The 14,903-nt window shown below is 53.4% G+C and overlaps 1 protein-coding gene and 1 long non-coding RNA gene across 3 annotated transcripts in view; one reads left to right on the forward strand and one right to left on the reverse strand.

Annotated features, from left to right (window-relative positions):
- Positions 1-453, reverse strand: part of LOC143674858 (uncharacterized) — a 63,362-nt gene extending 62,909 nt beyond the window's left edge. The window contains exon 1 of one of the 2 annotated variants that reach the window (XR_013171242.1): positions 340-453. This is a non-coding gene — a long non-coding RNA (uncharacterized LOC143674858). The remainder of the gene's footprint in view (positions 1-339) is intronic. The other variant, XR_013171243.1, reaches the window with a different exon arrangement.
- CPLANE2 (ciliogenesis and planar polarity effector complex subunit 2) lies at positions 430-5,253 on the forward strand. The gene is made up of 6 exons (XM_077151162.1): positions 430-591; positions 993-1,133; positions 3,028-3,180; positions 3,792-3,916; positions 4,197-4,333; positions 4,565-5,253. Exons 2-6 carry the CDS (start codon positions 1,022-1,024, stop codon positions 4,812-4,814), a joined length of 777 nt encoding a protein of 258 aa, XP_077007277.1. The 5' UTR covers positions 430-591; positions 993-1,021; the 3' UTR covers positions 4,815-5,253.
- The last annotated feature ends 9,650 nt before the right edge of the window (positions 5,254-14,903 follow it).

Genomic DNA, 14,903 nt, shown 5'->3' on the forward strand with positions numbered 1-14,903 from the left:
TCCTGACGGCCTCTGGCTTTGAGCAGGTCCGGGACCTTTGGGAGCTGCCTTGTCCCCATCTCTGAAGCCCCAGGCGTTTGGTCTCTGAAGTCCTGCCGAGCGGAGTCCATACAGAAATAATAACTATAATATTAACAGCGACAGGAATAACTCAATTTATTGAGCTCGTTTATGACCAGGCACTGTTGTCAACTAGGAGATGATAGCATGGGGAGAGGAAAGTGCGGCACGGGGAGATGGAAAAGGCTCCCGGAGCAGGAGGATTTGGAAGTGAGACTCAGGCTCGGCCTGAGCAGTGGCGAGGACAGGGATCCGGGCCCAGAGGGGAAGGCCTCCTACCTGCGCAGCGGCCTCGGAGGACCGACGGACTCCTCTTCCCTGGGCCCGCCGCGCAACTCCGCCCCCGGCGTCTCCATGGCAACAGCCTCGGCACATGCGCTCCAAGCCCGCGTGCTTGGCCCTGCGGCTTGCGGAAGCCGGACGCCGGGTGGGCGGAAGCAGGGCGGGTGGGCTCGGCCTCGGGAGCTCGGGGGCGGACTTCAAAAGGGGCTGTGTCCACCCGGGTTGCTTGTGTAGCCCGGACTGCTGACGGTGAGACGTGGGTTGCTCGGGGAATCGGAATCTAGGGGGTAGAGGAGAAGCAGAGCTGTGTGATCCCCCCGGTGCTGATAAGGGGAGTGGGGCCGTGCAAATAGCCCGAGACAGTAATGGGATGCCTGTTCCCCAGGGGGTGACTTGGGGCAGAGGAGACTAGGGAATTGCACCTTCTGGGTAACAGGGAGGTATAGGAGTGTGTAACTGCCCCCAGGACAGTGAAATGGAGCCTGGTCTCCAAGAATGCTTATGGGGTAATTAATAAAGGCGAAACTCCATAACTGTCCCACCCGACAAAGAGGGAGCTGGGGCCCCACGGCATAGGCCGAGAGGGGGATTGAGAGCGATCACAGCTCAGGCTCGGGACAGTTATCCCTCTCCCCATTCCCTACCTTTAGCATGCTGCCACCTACCTGCCCCTCCTGCAATGGCCAGGCCACCCACCCCCGGCTCGGTAATTGTCCCAGACTGGCACAAGAGTGCGGAGGGTAAGGAGTATGTGGCATGCCTTCTGCGCAAGAACCGCCGGCGGGTGTTTGGTAAGTGTCGCCCCTCTCCTTCCCCCCACCTGCCAACCTGTCCCTCTTGCTCCCTAGTGGGAAGCAGAGAAGCAGGGCAGAGAGGACCTGTCCTACTATCCTCTTCAGCCTTAGGGACCCTGGAAGCCCTATTCCTGGGGCTCCCACCCTCGAATCTCCTTAGAACTTATTCCATCATCTTGGCCAGGAAGCATGGAAACAGCTGAAACCTGCCAGGAAAATTGTCACCAGAGATGCTGTTCTGAGCCCTAACCCTGTGTTGGGCGCTTTGCACAACAGCCTCCTGTTTATTCTCACAACACGGTTTACAAAAGCAGAGAAATTGGGAGAATTGTCCGCAGTCATGCCCTCGTAAGTAGAGGTAACCCCTTCCGGGTCCTGCTGGCTCTGGGAAAGACCTTTGTGTTCACCAGGATGAAGCCAGTTCACAGAGGCAGGGACAGCTGAGAGGCAGAGCTCAGGAAGGCCGACGACCTGAGCAGGAGAGGGAGACCTGCAACTTAGCACTTTGAGGTCCCAAGCCTATAGCTTTGTCATAATTTTTACTTTTTCTGCCATTTGTAAATTTAAAATATCGATAAAGATATTGATATATTGGTCTTATGTTTTTTTCTCTAGTAATTGAGAATACTTTTACTGATGGTTCCCCATAAACTAAAGAATTGTGAAAACTCATGCTTTCATGTGTGGGAAATCTAGAATGTAACAATTGTATAAAACCATCTCATGCATCAAACTTAAAAACAAAATGAAACAGAAAAGAACTGGTGTGGGCCTTGACTCAGTTGACAGAGCAGCAGTGTTCTAAGGGGAGGCCTCTCATCCCAGGATCCTCTTGAAAAGCACATTCTAATCCAGTGGGTCTGGGACAGTTGGAGATGCAGCATTTCTAACACACTCTCAGGTGATGCTTGGTCCATAGTCCATACTCCCGACAACAGGGGTTTCCAAACCATGCTCCTCTGAAAGTTTGGATCCAAACTCAGTATCTTCAGCAACCCACCCCTAGGCTAGCAGCATCTTCTGTTATCTTAGGGTCTTTGCACTGGTCTTTCACCTGTGTGAGGGTTGAACTTGCACCATCAGTTACTAACAATAGCCAGAGAGCCAAATGTGTGAATAATTCACTTTTTTTTCTTTTTAAAGGAATGAGAACAGACTCAAAGTATGACCCTCTTACAAGGCCATTGTCCTTTGATTTCCCGTGGCGGTTGGGGGCCTGGATTTGGGGTCATGCAGACCCAGGCTTGATCTACCTAGGGACCCCCACTTCCTACCCATGTGTCCATGAAACAGTGACTCACCTCTCTGGCCTCAGGTTCCTATTCTGTAAAATAGGGACATTGCAGTCAGTACTTACCTTGTGGGGTTGCTGGAGAATGAACAGGGATCATGTATGTGACAGCTCCATGGAGCCTGGCACACAGTGGGTGCTCGCTGGATGGTGGCCATCTCTGCTTTTATTGCATCACCTTCTGAGTGAAGAAAGTTGACTGCAGGTGAAGCTGGTTTGCTAGCATTACATAAAGCCTGGACCATGCAGCTGTGCTTGGAGCAATGATGGTGCTGACTGATGTGTCTAGTAGTTTTCCTTACCTGCAGATATTTTGGGGGCTTTGTGAATAGCTGGGTATACTCACCAGAATGTGTCACTCATCCAGGCACCATCCAGGCCCGCCAGAAGGTTGAGCTGATATATAAATATCAAGCGACTGTCTGTAAGACATTAGGCCAGTCTCCTTGTGTCCCAGGCCCCTGTAAATCTGGGTGAGCATTGAAGCCAGGGATGGTTAGCACTGACAAAACCCCTGGAGTTGAGGTTGTGAGGCCCGGGGTCTGAAGGGCCAAGTGCAGGGCTGACCCCTGTCCCAGCCTGGCTCCTTCCTTGCCCCAGGACTGCTCGAGCGGCCAGTGCTGCCCCCTCCTGTGACCATTGACACCGCCAGCTACAAGATCTTTGTGTCTGGGAAGAGTGGAGTGGGCAAGACGGCGCTGGTGGCCAAGCTGGCTGGCCTGGAGGTGCCTGCGGTACACCACGAGACCACTGGTGAGTGGGGCCCAACCTGTGCCAGCCTCCCGGGCTTTGCCCACCTCTGGAGACCTTCCCTGGGGTGGAAGAAAGAGCCGGGCCCTGAACCACACAGCCCACCATTTGCTCTGCAACCTTGGAAAGCTGCTTCACCTCTCTGAACCTACGTGGCTCTTCTGTCACATGGAGATAATAGCTTCAACCACACATGGTGGTTTTGGGGTTGGCCTCAGAGACAGTGGTAGTAACCCGCCCCGAGTGGGTTTCCTTCCCCTGGATGCTGCTTGGTCCACTGCCCTGCGGTCAACCCCCAGTGCCCCAAGACCTTTTGTCCCTACATATAAGTGAAGCTGCCATGGCCAGGGCTGGGGCTGCATCTCTCTGATAGGCTGGAGGCCCCTCCAGGGCAGGGTGGTTGTGCCTCCTCCATCAGACCCAGAGTCCCCCCAGGACAGGGATGGTGCCTCCCCGTCCGACTGGGCTCTTTCAGAGCAGAGGGGCTGTGCCATTTCTGTTAGATTGGGTACCCACTGGGGCAGGGACACATCTCTTCTTTCTGGTCTTCCTGGCCCTCTACCCCCTCTCCTCCCACCTCCCCCCTGCTGAGTGTCGACTTCGACCCTCCCCAGGCATCCAGACCACTGTGGTATTTTGGCCGGCTAAGCTGCAGGCCAGTAACCGTGTTGTCATGTTCCGCTTCGAGTTCTGGGACTGCGGGGAGCCTGCGCTCAAGAAGTTTGACCACATGCTGCCGGTGAGCAGGCCATGGGCCTGGGTGGGCTCTGCGGAGGGCTGGTGGTCCAAAGTGGGCTTCTGAGCACAGATGTCTGAGCACACCCACCACCCCCCATCTTCAGAGGTCTGAGCTGCGCATGAAGGGGCTGCGGGCCCTGCCCTGACGGGTAGAGCTCTGAGCTGGCTTTGGGAGCTGGGCCCAGCCCGAGCACTGCCCTTGGGCCAGCCTTTACCTGCTCTGGGCCTCAGAGCCCAGTCCATGAAAGGAAGGATTGGGCTGAGACTTCGCCATTCCCCAGGCTTGCAAGGAGAAAGCAGACGCTTTCCTCTTCCTCTTCTCCTTCACCGACCGCACGTCCTTTGAAGACCTTCCTGGCCAGCTGGCCGGCATGGCAGAAGAGGCCCCCCGAACCGTCAGGATGGTCATTGGCTCCAAGTATCCTTTGGGTGGCCCCCGGGACTGTCAGAGGCCTCATTAGGCAGCGTGAGAGAGTCAGGGACCTTCTCTCTGCCCAACCGTGGGGTCGGGACCCATGGGCTTTCTCTTAAAAGATGCCTCAGCGCCAACCCCAGACCTGGGCGCGGGGCTCCAGAGAGGAGGGAGGAGGCTGGGTGGGAGGGGACGGAGAGCAGAGACGTTTGACTGGGTTCCTTGACCCGCCTCCAGGTTTGACCAGTACATGCACACAGACGTGCCCGAGCGTGACCTCACGGCTTTCCGGCAGGCGTGGGGGCTGCCTCTCCTGCGGGTGAAGAGTGTGCCAGGACGGCGGCTGCCCGATGGGCGCACGCTGGATGGGCGGGCTGGGCTGGCCGACATTGCCCACGTGCTCAACAGCCTCGCTGAGCAATTGTGGCACCAGGACCAGGTGGCAGCTGGCCTGCTCCCCAGTCCCCCAGAGAACGCCCCTGGCTGAGGGGTGGTGGCATCACGAACGGGCACCTGTGACCCCCACTCAGGCGACCCAGGTGATGCAGGACAGAGGGAAGGCCCTGGGCCTGAGGCCGGGGCAGGAATGTGGATCCCAGGGACTGGCGTGGTCAGGGAGGATGGGGGTGTGAGAAGGCAGTGAGGTGGGGGCAGAGGCTGTAGGGCAGTGGCGACCCCTCTGGTCCCAAAGTCTTTCAGTGCCTTCTGCTTTTCTCCCTCTGCCTGGGGGTCTAGGCTTCTGGACACAGAGGGGCCCCTGGGCCAGCCCCAAGGGCTCAAATGTCTGCGTCAGCCTCCCGCTGCCCTCCCGCTTCTGCAGCCCCCTTGGTAGGAGATTGGGAAGAGGGGGTGCCTCAGCCGGGCCCGGGGCCCTAGGTGACTTTACAATAAAGAATGTTTATTAATTGGGGTAACTCAATCTGCTATAACAGAGAAACCTGAAATCTCAGGGGCTTGACTATATAGAAGAAAATATGGGAGCTCTGCTCCTTTCAGTCATTTAGAGGCCGGGGCTCTGACATGGTCAGTTCACCCTGAGGCATCAACGTGCAGCTGGCACACAGGGAGCGCAAGTGGAAGGGCACTGCTGGCTGCTCGCTGGCGGTCCATTGTTCCCGCCTACATCCTATTGGCGGGCACCCAGTCACGTGATACCGTTGACCCGCGGGGCAGCTGGGAAAGGTAGTCCAACTGCGTGTCCAGGAGGTGAGCCTTTCACTCTGCAGTGCCTTGGTCATGAAGCTGGCAGGCCATCCTGCAGGATGAGATAGCAGCCCTGGGCAGCGGTGGGAAGGCCAGGAGGGGGTGAGGGCATAAGTTGGACTCTTAGGAGGCCAGCAAGGACCAGAGCAGAGAGGTGAGTGAGCAGACCCAGCTTGGAGTCTCTGCCCTATCAGCCAGAGATACTGCAGGCTAAGGTAGGGGGATGCCAGGGGAAGTGGCCTTTATACCTTCTCTCTTCCCCTGAGTGACACTTCACCCAGGCATATTGGCAGACACATGGGCTGGAGTCTGGCCTGAATCTGACCCAGCTGGGAGGGCCCTGGGGGCCCAGGTACAGTGATCCCCAAACCCAGCTGGTGTTGAGAAGGCAGCCCTGGCAGCTCTGCACACCCTCACTCACATGCACGAGCTTGCATGTGCACTCCAGCTCGTACTCACACATACCAGCACTCCCCACTGAAACACTCCCTCCTCCTCCCAGTCCCCCGCCCCCTCAGAACACACTGGTATGTGCCCCTGACTCACTCCTATGGGTTCATCCTCACCCTCCCTGGCTCACAGGCACACCCTGACACTCACACTTACTGTGCCCGTGCACACCACCTGTATGCCCACGCTGGGCACTGTCCTGTAGCTTTATCAACCTTTCCTGGACCTGGACCAGGAGAAGTACTGATTTCAGCACTTCTTTATCCCAACTTGGGCTCAGGGCTCAGACCTTGAGTTCCCCCCACACTGCAAAGAAGGCAGGCCTCTGGTCAGGACACCTCGCTCTAAGCCCACAGTACAGCTCTCACTCCTCCCCACTGCAGCCTTCAGCTCTGCTTCCAGGCTGCCCTGTCCACCCTCATTCCCTTCTGTTCCTAACTTTAGTGCTAGACCCCACAAGGCCAGCAGCAGAGGGTTTGAGGTACAACCTGGTGTAGGCTGTCGCCGGGTCTGACTGGGAACTTCCAGCCACCAGTATTTGTGTTTTGAGCATCAGTAACCTCATGTCCCATCTTTGGGTTTACAACTACCCTAAAAAGAAGGCTTACCCATTCTCCTTGGGCACTCAACCAGGAGCCTGAAGGCTGCCCTGAAGAAATAGCTAGATTCTCCCACTGCAGGGCAGGCTAGTTTTCTCCTGGTTAGCACTGCTCTGGTCAGAAACTCAAGCTCCAGTCCACCTTCACCCCAAACCAAGAGGAGTTCTTTCCCAGGGAAGAACAAAGTGGAGAACAGCGGGACTGGGGTTCAGAGCCGGCCACCCCGCCATCTCAGCGCCCTTTCTCAGCTCCTCCAAGCCACCCTATGCTATGATAGCATAGGGCTGGAAGAAGGTTGCTGCCAAGCTGTAATTCTTCTAACAGCCGATGGCAAGGTCCCTCTGGGAGGTCTCCAGGCAGGCTCATGTCAAGAAGGAGTGAGACTTTTGTGCATCAAAGAACTTCATCAAGAAAGTAGAAAGACAGCCTTCACAATGGGAGACAATATTTGGAAATGATATATCAGATAAAGGTCTAGTATCCAGAATTTATAAAGAGATTGTTCATCTCAACAACAAAAAGACAGCCAACCCAATTACAAAATGGGAAAAAGACTTGAACAGACACCTCTCAGAAGAGGAAATACGGATGGCCAAGAGGCACATGAAGAGATGCTCAATGTCCCTGGCCATTAGAGAAATGCAAATCAAAACCACAATGAGATACCATCTCACACCCACCAGAATGGCCATTATCAACAAAACAGAAAATGACAAGTGCTGGAGAGGATGCGGAGAAAGAGGCACACTTATCCACTGTTGGTGGGAATGTCAAAGGGTGCAACCACTGTGGAAGGCAGTTTGGCGGTTCCTCAAAAAGCTGAATATAGAATTGCCATACGACCCAGCAATACCATTGCTAGGTATCTACTCAAAGGACTTAAGGGCAAAGACACAAACGGACATTTGCACACCAATGTTTATAGCAGCATTATTTACAATAGCAAAGAGATGGAAACAGCCAAAATCTCCATCAACAGAAGAGTGGCTAAACAAACTGTGGTATATACATACGATGGAATATTATGCAGCTTTAAGACAAGATAAACTTATGAACCATGTAATAACATGGATGGACCTAGAGAATATTATGCTGAGTGAATCCAGCCAAAAACTAAAGGACAAATACTGTATGGTCCCACTGATGTGAACGGACATTCGAGAATAAACTTGAAATATGTCATTGGTAACAGAGTTCAGCAGGAGTTAGAAACAGGGTAAGACAATGGGTAATTGAAGCTGAAGGGATACAGACTGTGCAACAGGACTAGATACAAAAACTCAAAAATGGACAGCACAATAATACCTAATTGTAAAGTAATCATGTTAAAACACTGAATGAAGCTGCATCTGAGCTATAGGTTTTTGTTTTGTTTTGTTTTGTTCTTACTATTATTACTTTTATTTTTTTCTCTATATTAACATTCTATATCTTTTTCGGTTATGTTGCTAGTTCTTCTAAACCAATGCAAATGTACTAAGAAATGATGATCATGCATCTATGTGATGATGTTAAGAATTAATGATTGCATGTGTAGAATGGTATGATCTCTAAATGTTGGGTTAATTTCTTTTTTTCCGTTAATTAAAAAAAAAAAAAAAGAGAAGGGATAATTGGAGATGAAGGGATACAGACTGTACAACGGGACTGGATATAAAAACTCAGAAATGGACAGCACAATACTACCCAATTGTAATGCAATTATGTTAAAACACTGAATGAAGCTGCATGTGAGGTATAGGTTTTTTATTTTTGTTTTTTTTGTTTTTTTTCTTTCTATTATTGTTTTAATTCTTATTCTGTTGTCTTTTTATTTCTTTTTCTAAATCGATGCAAATGTACTAGGAAATGATGAATATGCAACTATGTGATGTTATTAAGAATTACTGATTGTACATGTAGATTGGAATGATTTCTAATTGTTTTGTTAATTCTTTTTTTAATTAATAAAAAAAATAAATTAAATAAAATAAAAAAAAAAAAAAAGGAGTGAGAGATGTGCCCACTCTGTGATACCTGTGCCATGTGAAATATTCCTGAGATGTGTCCCATGGCCAAGGTGAGCCAGGGAAGAGGACAGGGAACGGGTAGGTGTTTGGGGCCCAGTGGCCAGGCCTGGGGAAATCAGGGCCCTGCACGGTGCCCGCCCACCCTCCCTCGCAGCTGGGCTACCTCTCTGACCGCTGGGACATGGTGTTCCTCAGCATCTTCAGACCTTCTGGGCCGTGGCCTTCTGAAAGTGCAGGAGTGTCACCTTGGCCCACCACTGGGAGGGCAGCGACTTTAGGAGGAAGGGCTGATGGCCGGCTCAGGCCCAGCACTGCTTCTCAGAGTTCTCAGAGCCACACAGCCTGCTGGGAAGACCTCAAACCTTGGAGTCCCAACATCATCCCAGGATCTGAAACTGGCTTCTTCACATCCCTTTTCCACTCCTTTTTTTCCTTCCCCAACATCAGACTATCATAAGGCGCCATGAGGCTAAGCATTGGAAGAATTCTAGGTGTTAAAAGAAAGGCCTCAAAGAGAGACCCTGCCTGAAACTAGGAAGAGGAGAAGCATTCAACCCACCCACCTGTCCATCTGCGCATCTAATCCTTGATCCTGCATCTTTTCACTTCTCTCCATGTCTACTGCCTCCACCCAGTCCAAGCCAGCATTCTCTCTCACCTGGACCATGGCAGTAGCTTCCTAAAAGGCCACCATGCTTCTATACTTGCCCCCAATCAATCCATTCTCAGTTGCCAGAGTGTTCTTTTGAAAACATAAGGCTGGCCTTATCCTCCTCAAAATGTTCCAGTGGGTTCTTATAGGGGATGCACTTGAAATATCATCCAAAGCCCTCGCAGAGGCCGGCAAGGCCCTATGCTATCAGCCCACTGGCTCCTTGCTGTTCCTTGAATACGACAAGGTCATTTCCAACCCAGGGCCTCAGCACTGACGGTTCTCTGCTAAAATCCTCTTCCCCCAGACTCAGTATGGTCCACCACTTGTCATTCAGTTGTCTTCTTCACTGTCGCTTTCTTAGACCTTCTTCAACCAGTTCTTTGGTTCCCTATCACTTTGAACCATCATATTTTCTTATCTATTTGCTTATTTTTGGTCTTCTGCCACAAAAATGGGTTTTCCATGAGAGCAGGGACATGGTGTCTGGTGTTGACCGCGGTGTCCCGAGCACCCCAAACCATCCCTGAAGGTGACATATCGAGAAGGTGCTCAGGAAGCCAATGACTCCATCTCTCCCCCGAGCCTCAGTTGAGGTTGTCAGGAAAACAGAAACCAGATTAGGTATTTCCACAGAGGGAATTTAATATAAGGTATCAATTAAACAGGGGTTGGAGGACTGAAAAAGCAGAAAGGGAACACTGAGGGAACTAAGTGTGAACGGAGGCCCTGAAGTAATGCAACACACAACTCACGTAACTCCTCCTGGAATGCCACATCCCCACCCCAGTCCTCCCCTACTTAGTACCTTTTTATCTTTCAGGTCTCAGGTAAAACGTCATTCCCTCAAAATAGCATGAAGAAGAGTTTTCCTTCACAGAACTTACCCGGAATTGCATATTTGTGTTCATTTGTTTAATGTCATCTCCCCAACTTAACTCCATTGAGGCAGGGAACAGTGTTTTCACCAGGGTATATCCAGAATCTATTGCAAAGCAGTATAGAATCACTTAATAGTAATTTAATAAATGAATTAGTGTATTATTTATCTTCTCAACCACCCACCAGCCCCTCATCCCTCTACCTATCCTCATGCCCATCATTTATCCAGCCAGGCTGCCAGCCACTCACCCATCGAGCCATCCATCCACCCACCCACCCACCCATTTGCCTGCCCATTTGAACCATCCACTTGTGCACCCATTTAGAGAGATTTGCAGATTGCTTGCCTGTTTGCCCACCCTTCTATCCACCTACTGCCCACCCATCTGGCTGTGCACCCTCCCACATGACTGTCCTTTTGGTGTTTTACTTGTCTGTCTGCTCACCCACTCATCCACCATCCATCCATCCATCCATCCACAGGCTTTTAGCCAGGCCCTGGGAAGAAGAGGCCATGCAGAAACAAGAATGAATCAGTCTTCTTTCATGCACTTCCAGAGCTCCTTGTGCAGGCAGGAAAAGGCTGCAGGGCGCACGTTTCTCTTGCCCCCTCTGACAGGAGGGCCCACGTCCAGACTCTTGCTGCCCTGGCCCCACAGATGGCCCGGAACCCGTTGCCAGGCCTACTTCCTACCCACCACCCCCTTTCCCCAACTCCTTGCGGGCTCTGCAGCATCCTCAAGTGGGGGGAAAGGGCTTTGAGATCAGGCTGGGACCCTGGCAGCCTGGTGCCCACCAGTCCCACCAGCCCTCCCTACTGGCCCACCGCTCCGCATGGCGATGGTTTTCCTGATGTCTGTCATTACTTACTGCAGTGCCAGTGGCCTTGCATATTCCACATGGGCAGCCCCGTGCTCAGGGTCCACGGGAGCGCCCCTTGGGCGGTGGGGTGGGAGCACTGTTCCAGGAGGGTGGCCGTTAGCTCACTGAGCATGAGGGCCCGGTCAGCGGAGACCTGGCGAGAGCTGAGGGGGGCCTTTGCGCCGAGGCTGCTGAGGCCTGGAGCCGGGTCCTTCGGGACCTGGCCCAGCAGGGGAGGAGGCCCAGGGCTGGCAGCCCCCCTCTCTCCATGCTGCAGCTCGGGCTCACCCCCCTGCTCCCCGCCTTCGGAGCCGCCCCCACTTCCAGCTCCGCTCCTCAGCCTGGAGCTGCTGGCTTGCTCTGCTCAGCAACTGGGTGGAGATCCGACTGTACCCCCACAAGTCTGTGCTGAGCACGCAGGGGCTCCAGGGTCTGGCGGCTGTTGCTGGAGCCAGGGACCTCCCTTTAGGACAGGCCAAATGTAAGTGCAGGTCTGAGGGGAGGGGGCGGGAATAGAGTCAGAGGGGGACACTGAGGTCAGACTGGGAAAGGAGACTCGGAAATAGGGAAATGATATGGGGATCGAAGGCTGAGGCTGGAAGTCAAGGTCAGAGGTGGGGAAATGGGAGGCAGAGTGCTGGGATCCCGGGCCTTGAGCAGCACAGCCAGCTGCGCAGCTGCAGCAACTTCATGCCGGCGCCCGCACCCCGCCCCACCCCCGCTTCCCTGCAGGCGGGAGACCCCCCTAGAGGGGGCCGGGGCACGGAGGCGGGTGGGGTGAGCCTGGTGTGGGGCTGGGCTGGCTGGGGGTCGTGGTGCTGAGTCTTCGGGGGCCAGGCTGCTGCGCGGAGCTGGAAGTGGCAGCGGCTCCGAAAGTGGGGAGCGGGGAGGGGAGGCCGAGGCCAGAGCCCAGAGCTTCTCCGGACCCCGGGCCCCTCCCCAACCAGGCGCCAGGCTGCACCCTGTCTTACGGGCAGCTGCTGGCTGTTTGTCTGGGCTTCATCACGCCTTCCAGGTAAACTCGGCCGGCTGCGTCAGACAGACCCGGATTCAAGTTCAGGCTCTGCCGCTGACAGGCTGTGCGTGGGGACATGTTATATAATAGGGTTTACTTCATAGGGTGTTAGGCAGATTAAGTGCCCGCACAGTGCCTGGCACAGTATGTGCTCGATGGATTAAGATCACTGATAATAGTAATTATTATTTTGGCGATAGACCTGGAGGAAGGAGAGGAAGCACCTCCCCCCACCCCACCCCCAGCTATGCTTTCTAGCCCTGCCTGTATCAGGGTCCCTAGTGTTAAGAGGGTCCAATCATAACTCAGTGTCTGTGGGCAAGTAACAGCCTCTTTCTGCATCGGTGTCATCCCCTGTTGACGGGGATGGTCACTGCACCCATCTCATGGAGGTGTGAGGAGTAAATGAATGGTTTAACCCAGAAACCCTCAGAACAGTGCCTTGCACTTTATAAGCGCCCTAAGGCAATCGCTCTTTCTCTGCCCACCTCCTTCTCCCCAGCACCCCAGTGGTGTTCCTTCCACGCCCTATCGCCTCGCTTGTGCCCGACGTGCCAGCCGTCCTGGCCACCAAGATAAAGCGCGAATGCTGCGTGGACAAGCAGACGCTGCTTTCGCTCTGAGCGGCCTGCGAACCCTGGCCCTGCCCCCGCCCCGCCGACCACTCCCCTTTGCCCGCCCCTCGGGCCTTAGCTCAGCCCTCTCTGGTCCCGCCCCCTTGTTTGGCCTCGCCCAGAGCGGGGGTGGGGATAGGAGGATAGATGGGGAAAGGCCACGCCCCTCGACTAGCCCCGCCCACTTTGATGTTATCCCCAGGGCTGTGTTCGCGGAGCTTGGGTGCCCTCTCCGCCGGGTCTGCCCTCAGGCTACCCAGCTGCCCAGGCCATGCTCGTTGTCTAGTGCAGCCGGGACGCGGTCCCCGGAGGCCAGGACGCAGGAGTCACTGAGGTTGGACTGCTCTTTCCGGACCCTGGATCCCCAAGATGTTCCTTCGGCTTCTGGCTAGTGGTCCGGGCAGCACCTTCACCACTGGCCCCAAGGCCGGCCCTGGAGCAGGGAAGAGAGAGTCGGAGTTCTCTTCCTGCACCACCAGCATCCGTGTTCCCCATCTCCAACGTGCTGTGCAAACCTGACCATAAGCCCGTCTCTGCATGGGCAGCTCGCCCCCTCTTCCGCCGCGTACTGCGGTCTCCCTGTGTGATGGTGGGCTAGGCGGCAGAGGTGGATCCGAAGAAAGGGGTCCCCAGACGCTCTGAACTGAAGAGTCACCAGCTGATGGCTACGGGACTCACTCTGGGGAGAGTTCCTTGGGATCTGAGGCCTGGAGCCTTGTTCTGTTTGCTTCTCAAGGCGGGTCATGCAAGAGTAATAATGAAAGGGCTTAATTAGGATAGCCGAGCCACCTCCCAGTGGACCTTCACCAGACCCTCCCATAAGTTGGGGAGGCAGCACCGGGTGGTGGTTAAGGAGAGAACCACTGGGTCTGTCCCTTATTTGTTCTGTGACCTTGGGCTAGGTGTTTAACCCCTCGGACCTCAATGTCATCGTCTGTAAAATAGGGACTTCATGGGATTGTGAAAACCTTGTGTCTGATGCTGCTTTTATCTACCTTATGGACAGACAAGTAAAACATACGGATTAAAAATGTGTAAATAAAAGGGGGAACAAATGTTAAAATAAATTTAGTAGATTGAAAACTAGTGATCGATGAAAGGGAGGGGTCAGGGGTATGGTATGTGTGAAATTTTTTGTTTTCTTTTTATTTCTTTTTCTGAATTGATGCAAATGCTCTAAGAAATGATCATGATGATGAGTATACAACTATGTAATGATATTGTGAAGTACTGATTATATATGTAGAATAGAATGATCATATGGTATGAATGTTTGTGTTTGTATGTTGCCATGTTTAATAAATAAAAATTTTTTTTTTAAATAGGGACTTTATAGAGCTGGTGAGCGGTTTAAATGGGATATTGCCCATGAACTTAACCTACTACAAGGTTCAACGTCCTTATCTGTACAGTGGTAGCAGAACGGTGCCTCCCTCACCCAGCTGGGGGGAAGACTGGGTATTTATTAAGCATTTATTGTGCTCAGAACAGATCCTGGAACATAGTAATAACTGCTCAATGCCATATGAGTTATTAGCAATATAAGTATTTGTATACATATTCATATTCATATGAAGAGCCTGCCAACTTGCTAGTGCTCAAATAAATGGCAGGAATTTTCCGGGGGAAAGCAGCTTCCCTTGTCACGGGTACAGGGCGGTTGGGAAGATTGCATTCCCGGAACACAGCAGACCCTCCTTTCTAGAGTCTGGTTCTACTTCGGCTGCTTAAATTAGCTTTTGGAGACTGAGGGCCCATTCGGTCTGGGAAGGCTTCATGGAGGAGGCCACTGGAGATGGGGAGGTGGGTCACTCCCGGCGGCAGGGGAAGACTGGTCATTTGTGAGGGGCCTGATGCTGGAGGGGACAGCCAGGACAGCGCCACATGTGTCACATCACCGTCGTTCACGCTTTCCTCTGTCAACCATAGACATGAGTGTTGCCATGTCATAGAAGCTCCTTGCAGGGCAGTTCTCAAGGACCCTGGGAATTCCACGGCTTGGCAGGTTCTCAGTGGACCTCCCAGGATGCTCCTCAGCCCCAGGAAGTCCCCTGAGCCCATCTTGCATTTGGGAAGCTCCAGGAAAGGAGCGACCTTTCTCCCAAGAAGAGCAGTGCCTCCCTCTGTCTTTAGGACGTCGGTCTGGGGTCCTTCAGAGCCTCTCCTGGGCATAGAACTCCCATTGTTCCAGCCCCCCTCTCCCATCCCAGACTGGCCAAACCGGTTCTGGGCAAGGGGGGCGGGGAGCAGGCACGTTAGGACAGCCCGCCCGCCTGCGAGGTTCCCTCCAC

The sequence above is a fragment of the Tamandua tetradactyla genome, chromosome 2 (assembly GCF_023851605.1).
Source record: "Tamandua tetradactyla isolate mTamTet1 chromosome 2, mTamTet1.pri, whole genome shotgun sequence".
Classification (NCBI taxonomy): domain Eukaryota; kingdom Metazoa; phylum Chordata; class Mammalia; order Pilosa; family Myrmecophagidae; genus Tamandua; species Tamandua tetradactyla.

Coding starts and splice junctions, on each gene's coding strand:
- CPLANE2 (XM_077151162.1), top strand. CDS start 1,022: ATGGCCAGGCCACCCACCCCCGGCTCGGTAATTGTCCCAGACTGGCAC. Junction 1,134..3,027: donor GAACCGCCGGCGGGTGTTTG/GTAAGTGTCGCC, acceptor TCCTTGCCCCAG/GACTGCTCGAGCGGCCAGTG. Junction 3,917..4,196: donor AGTTTGACCACATGCTGCCG/GTGAGCAGGCCA, acceptor GCCATTCCCCAG/GCTTGCAAGGAGAAAGCAGA.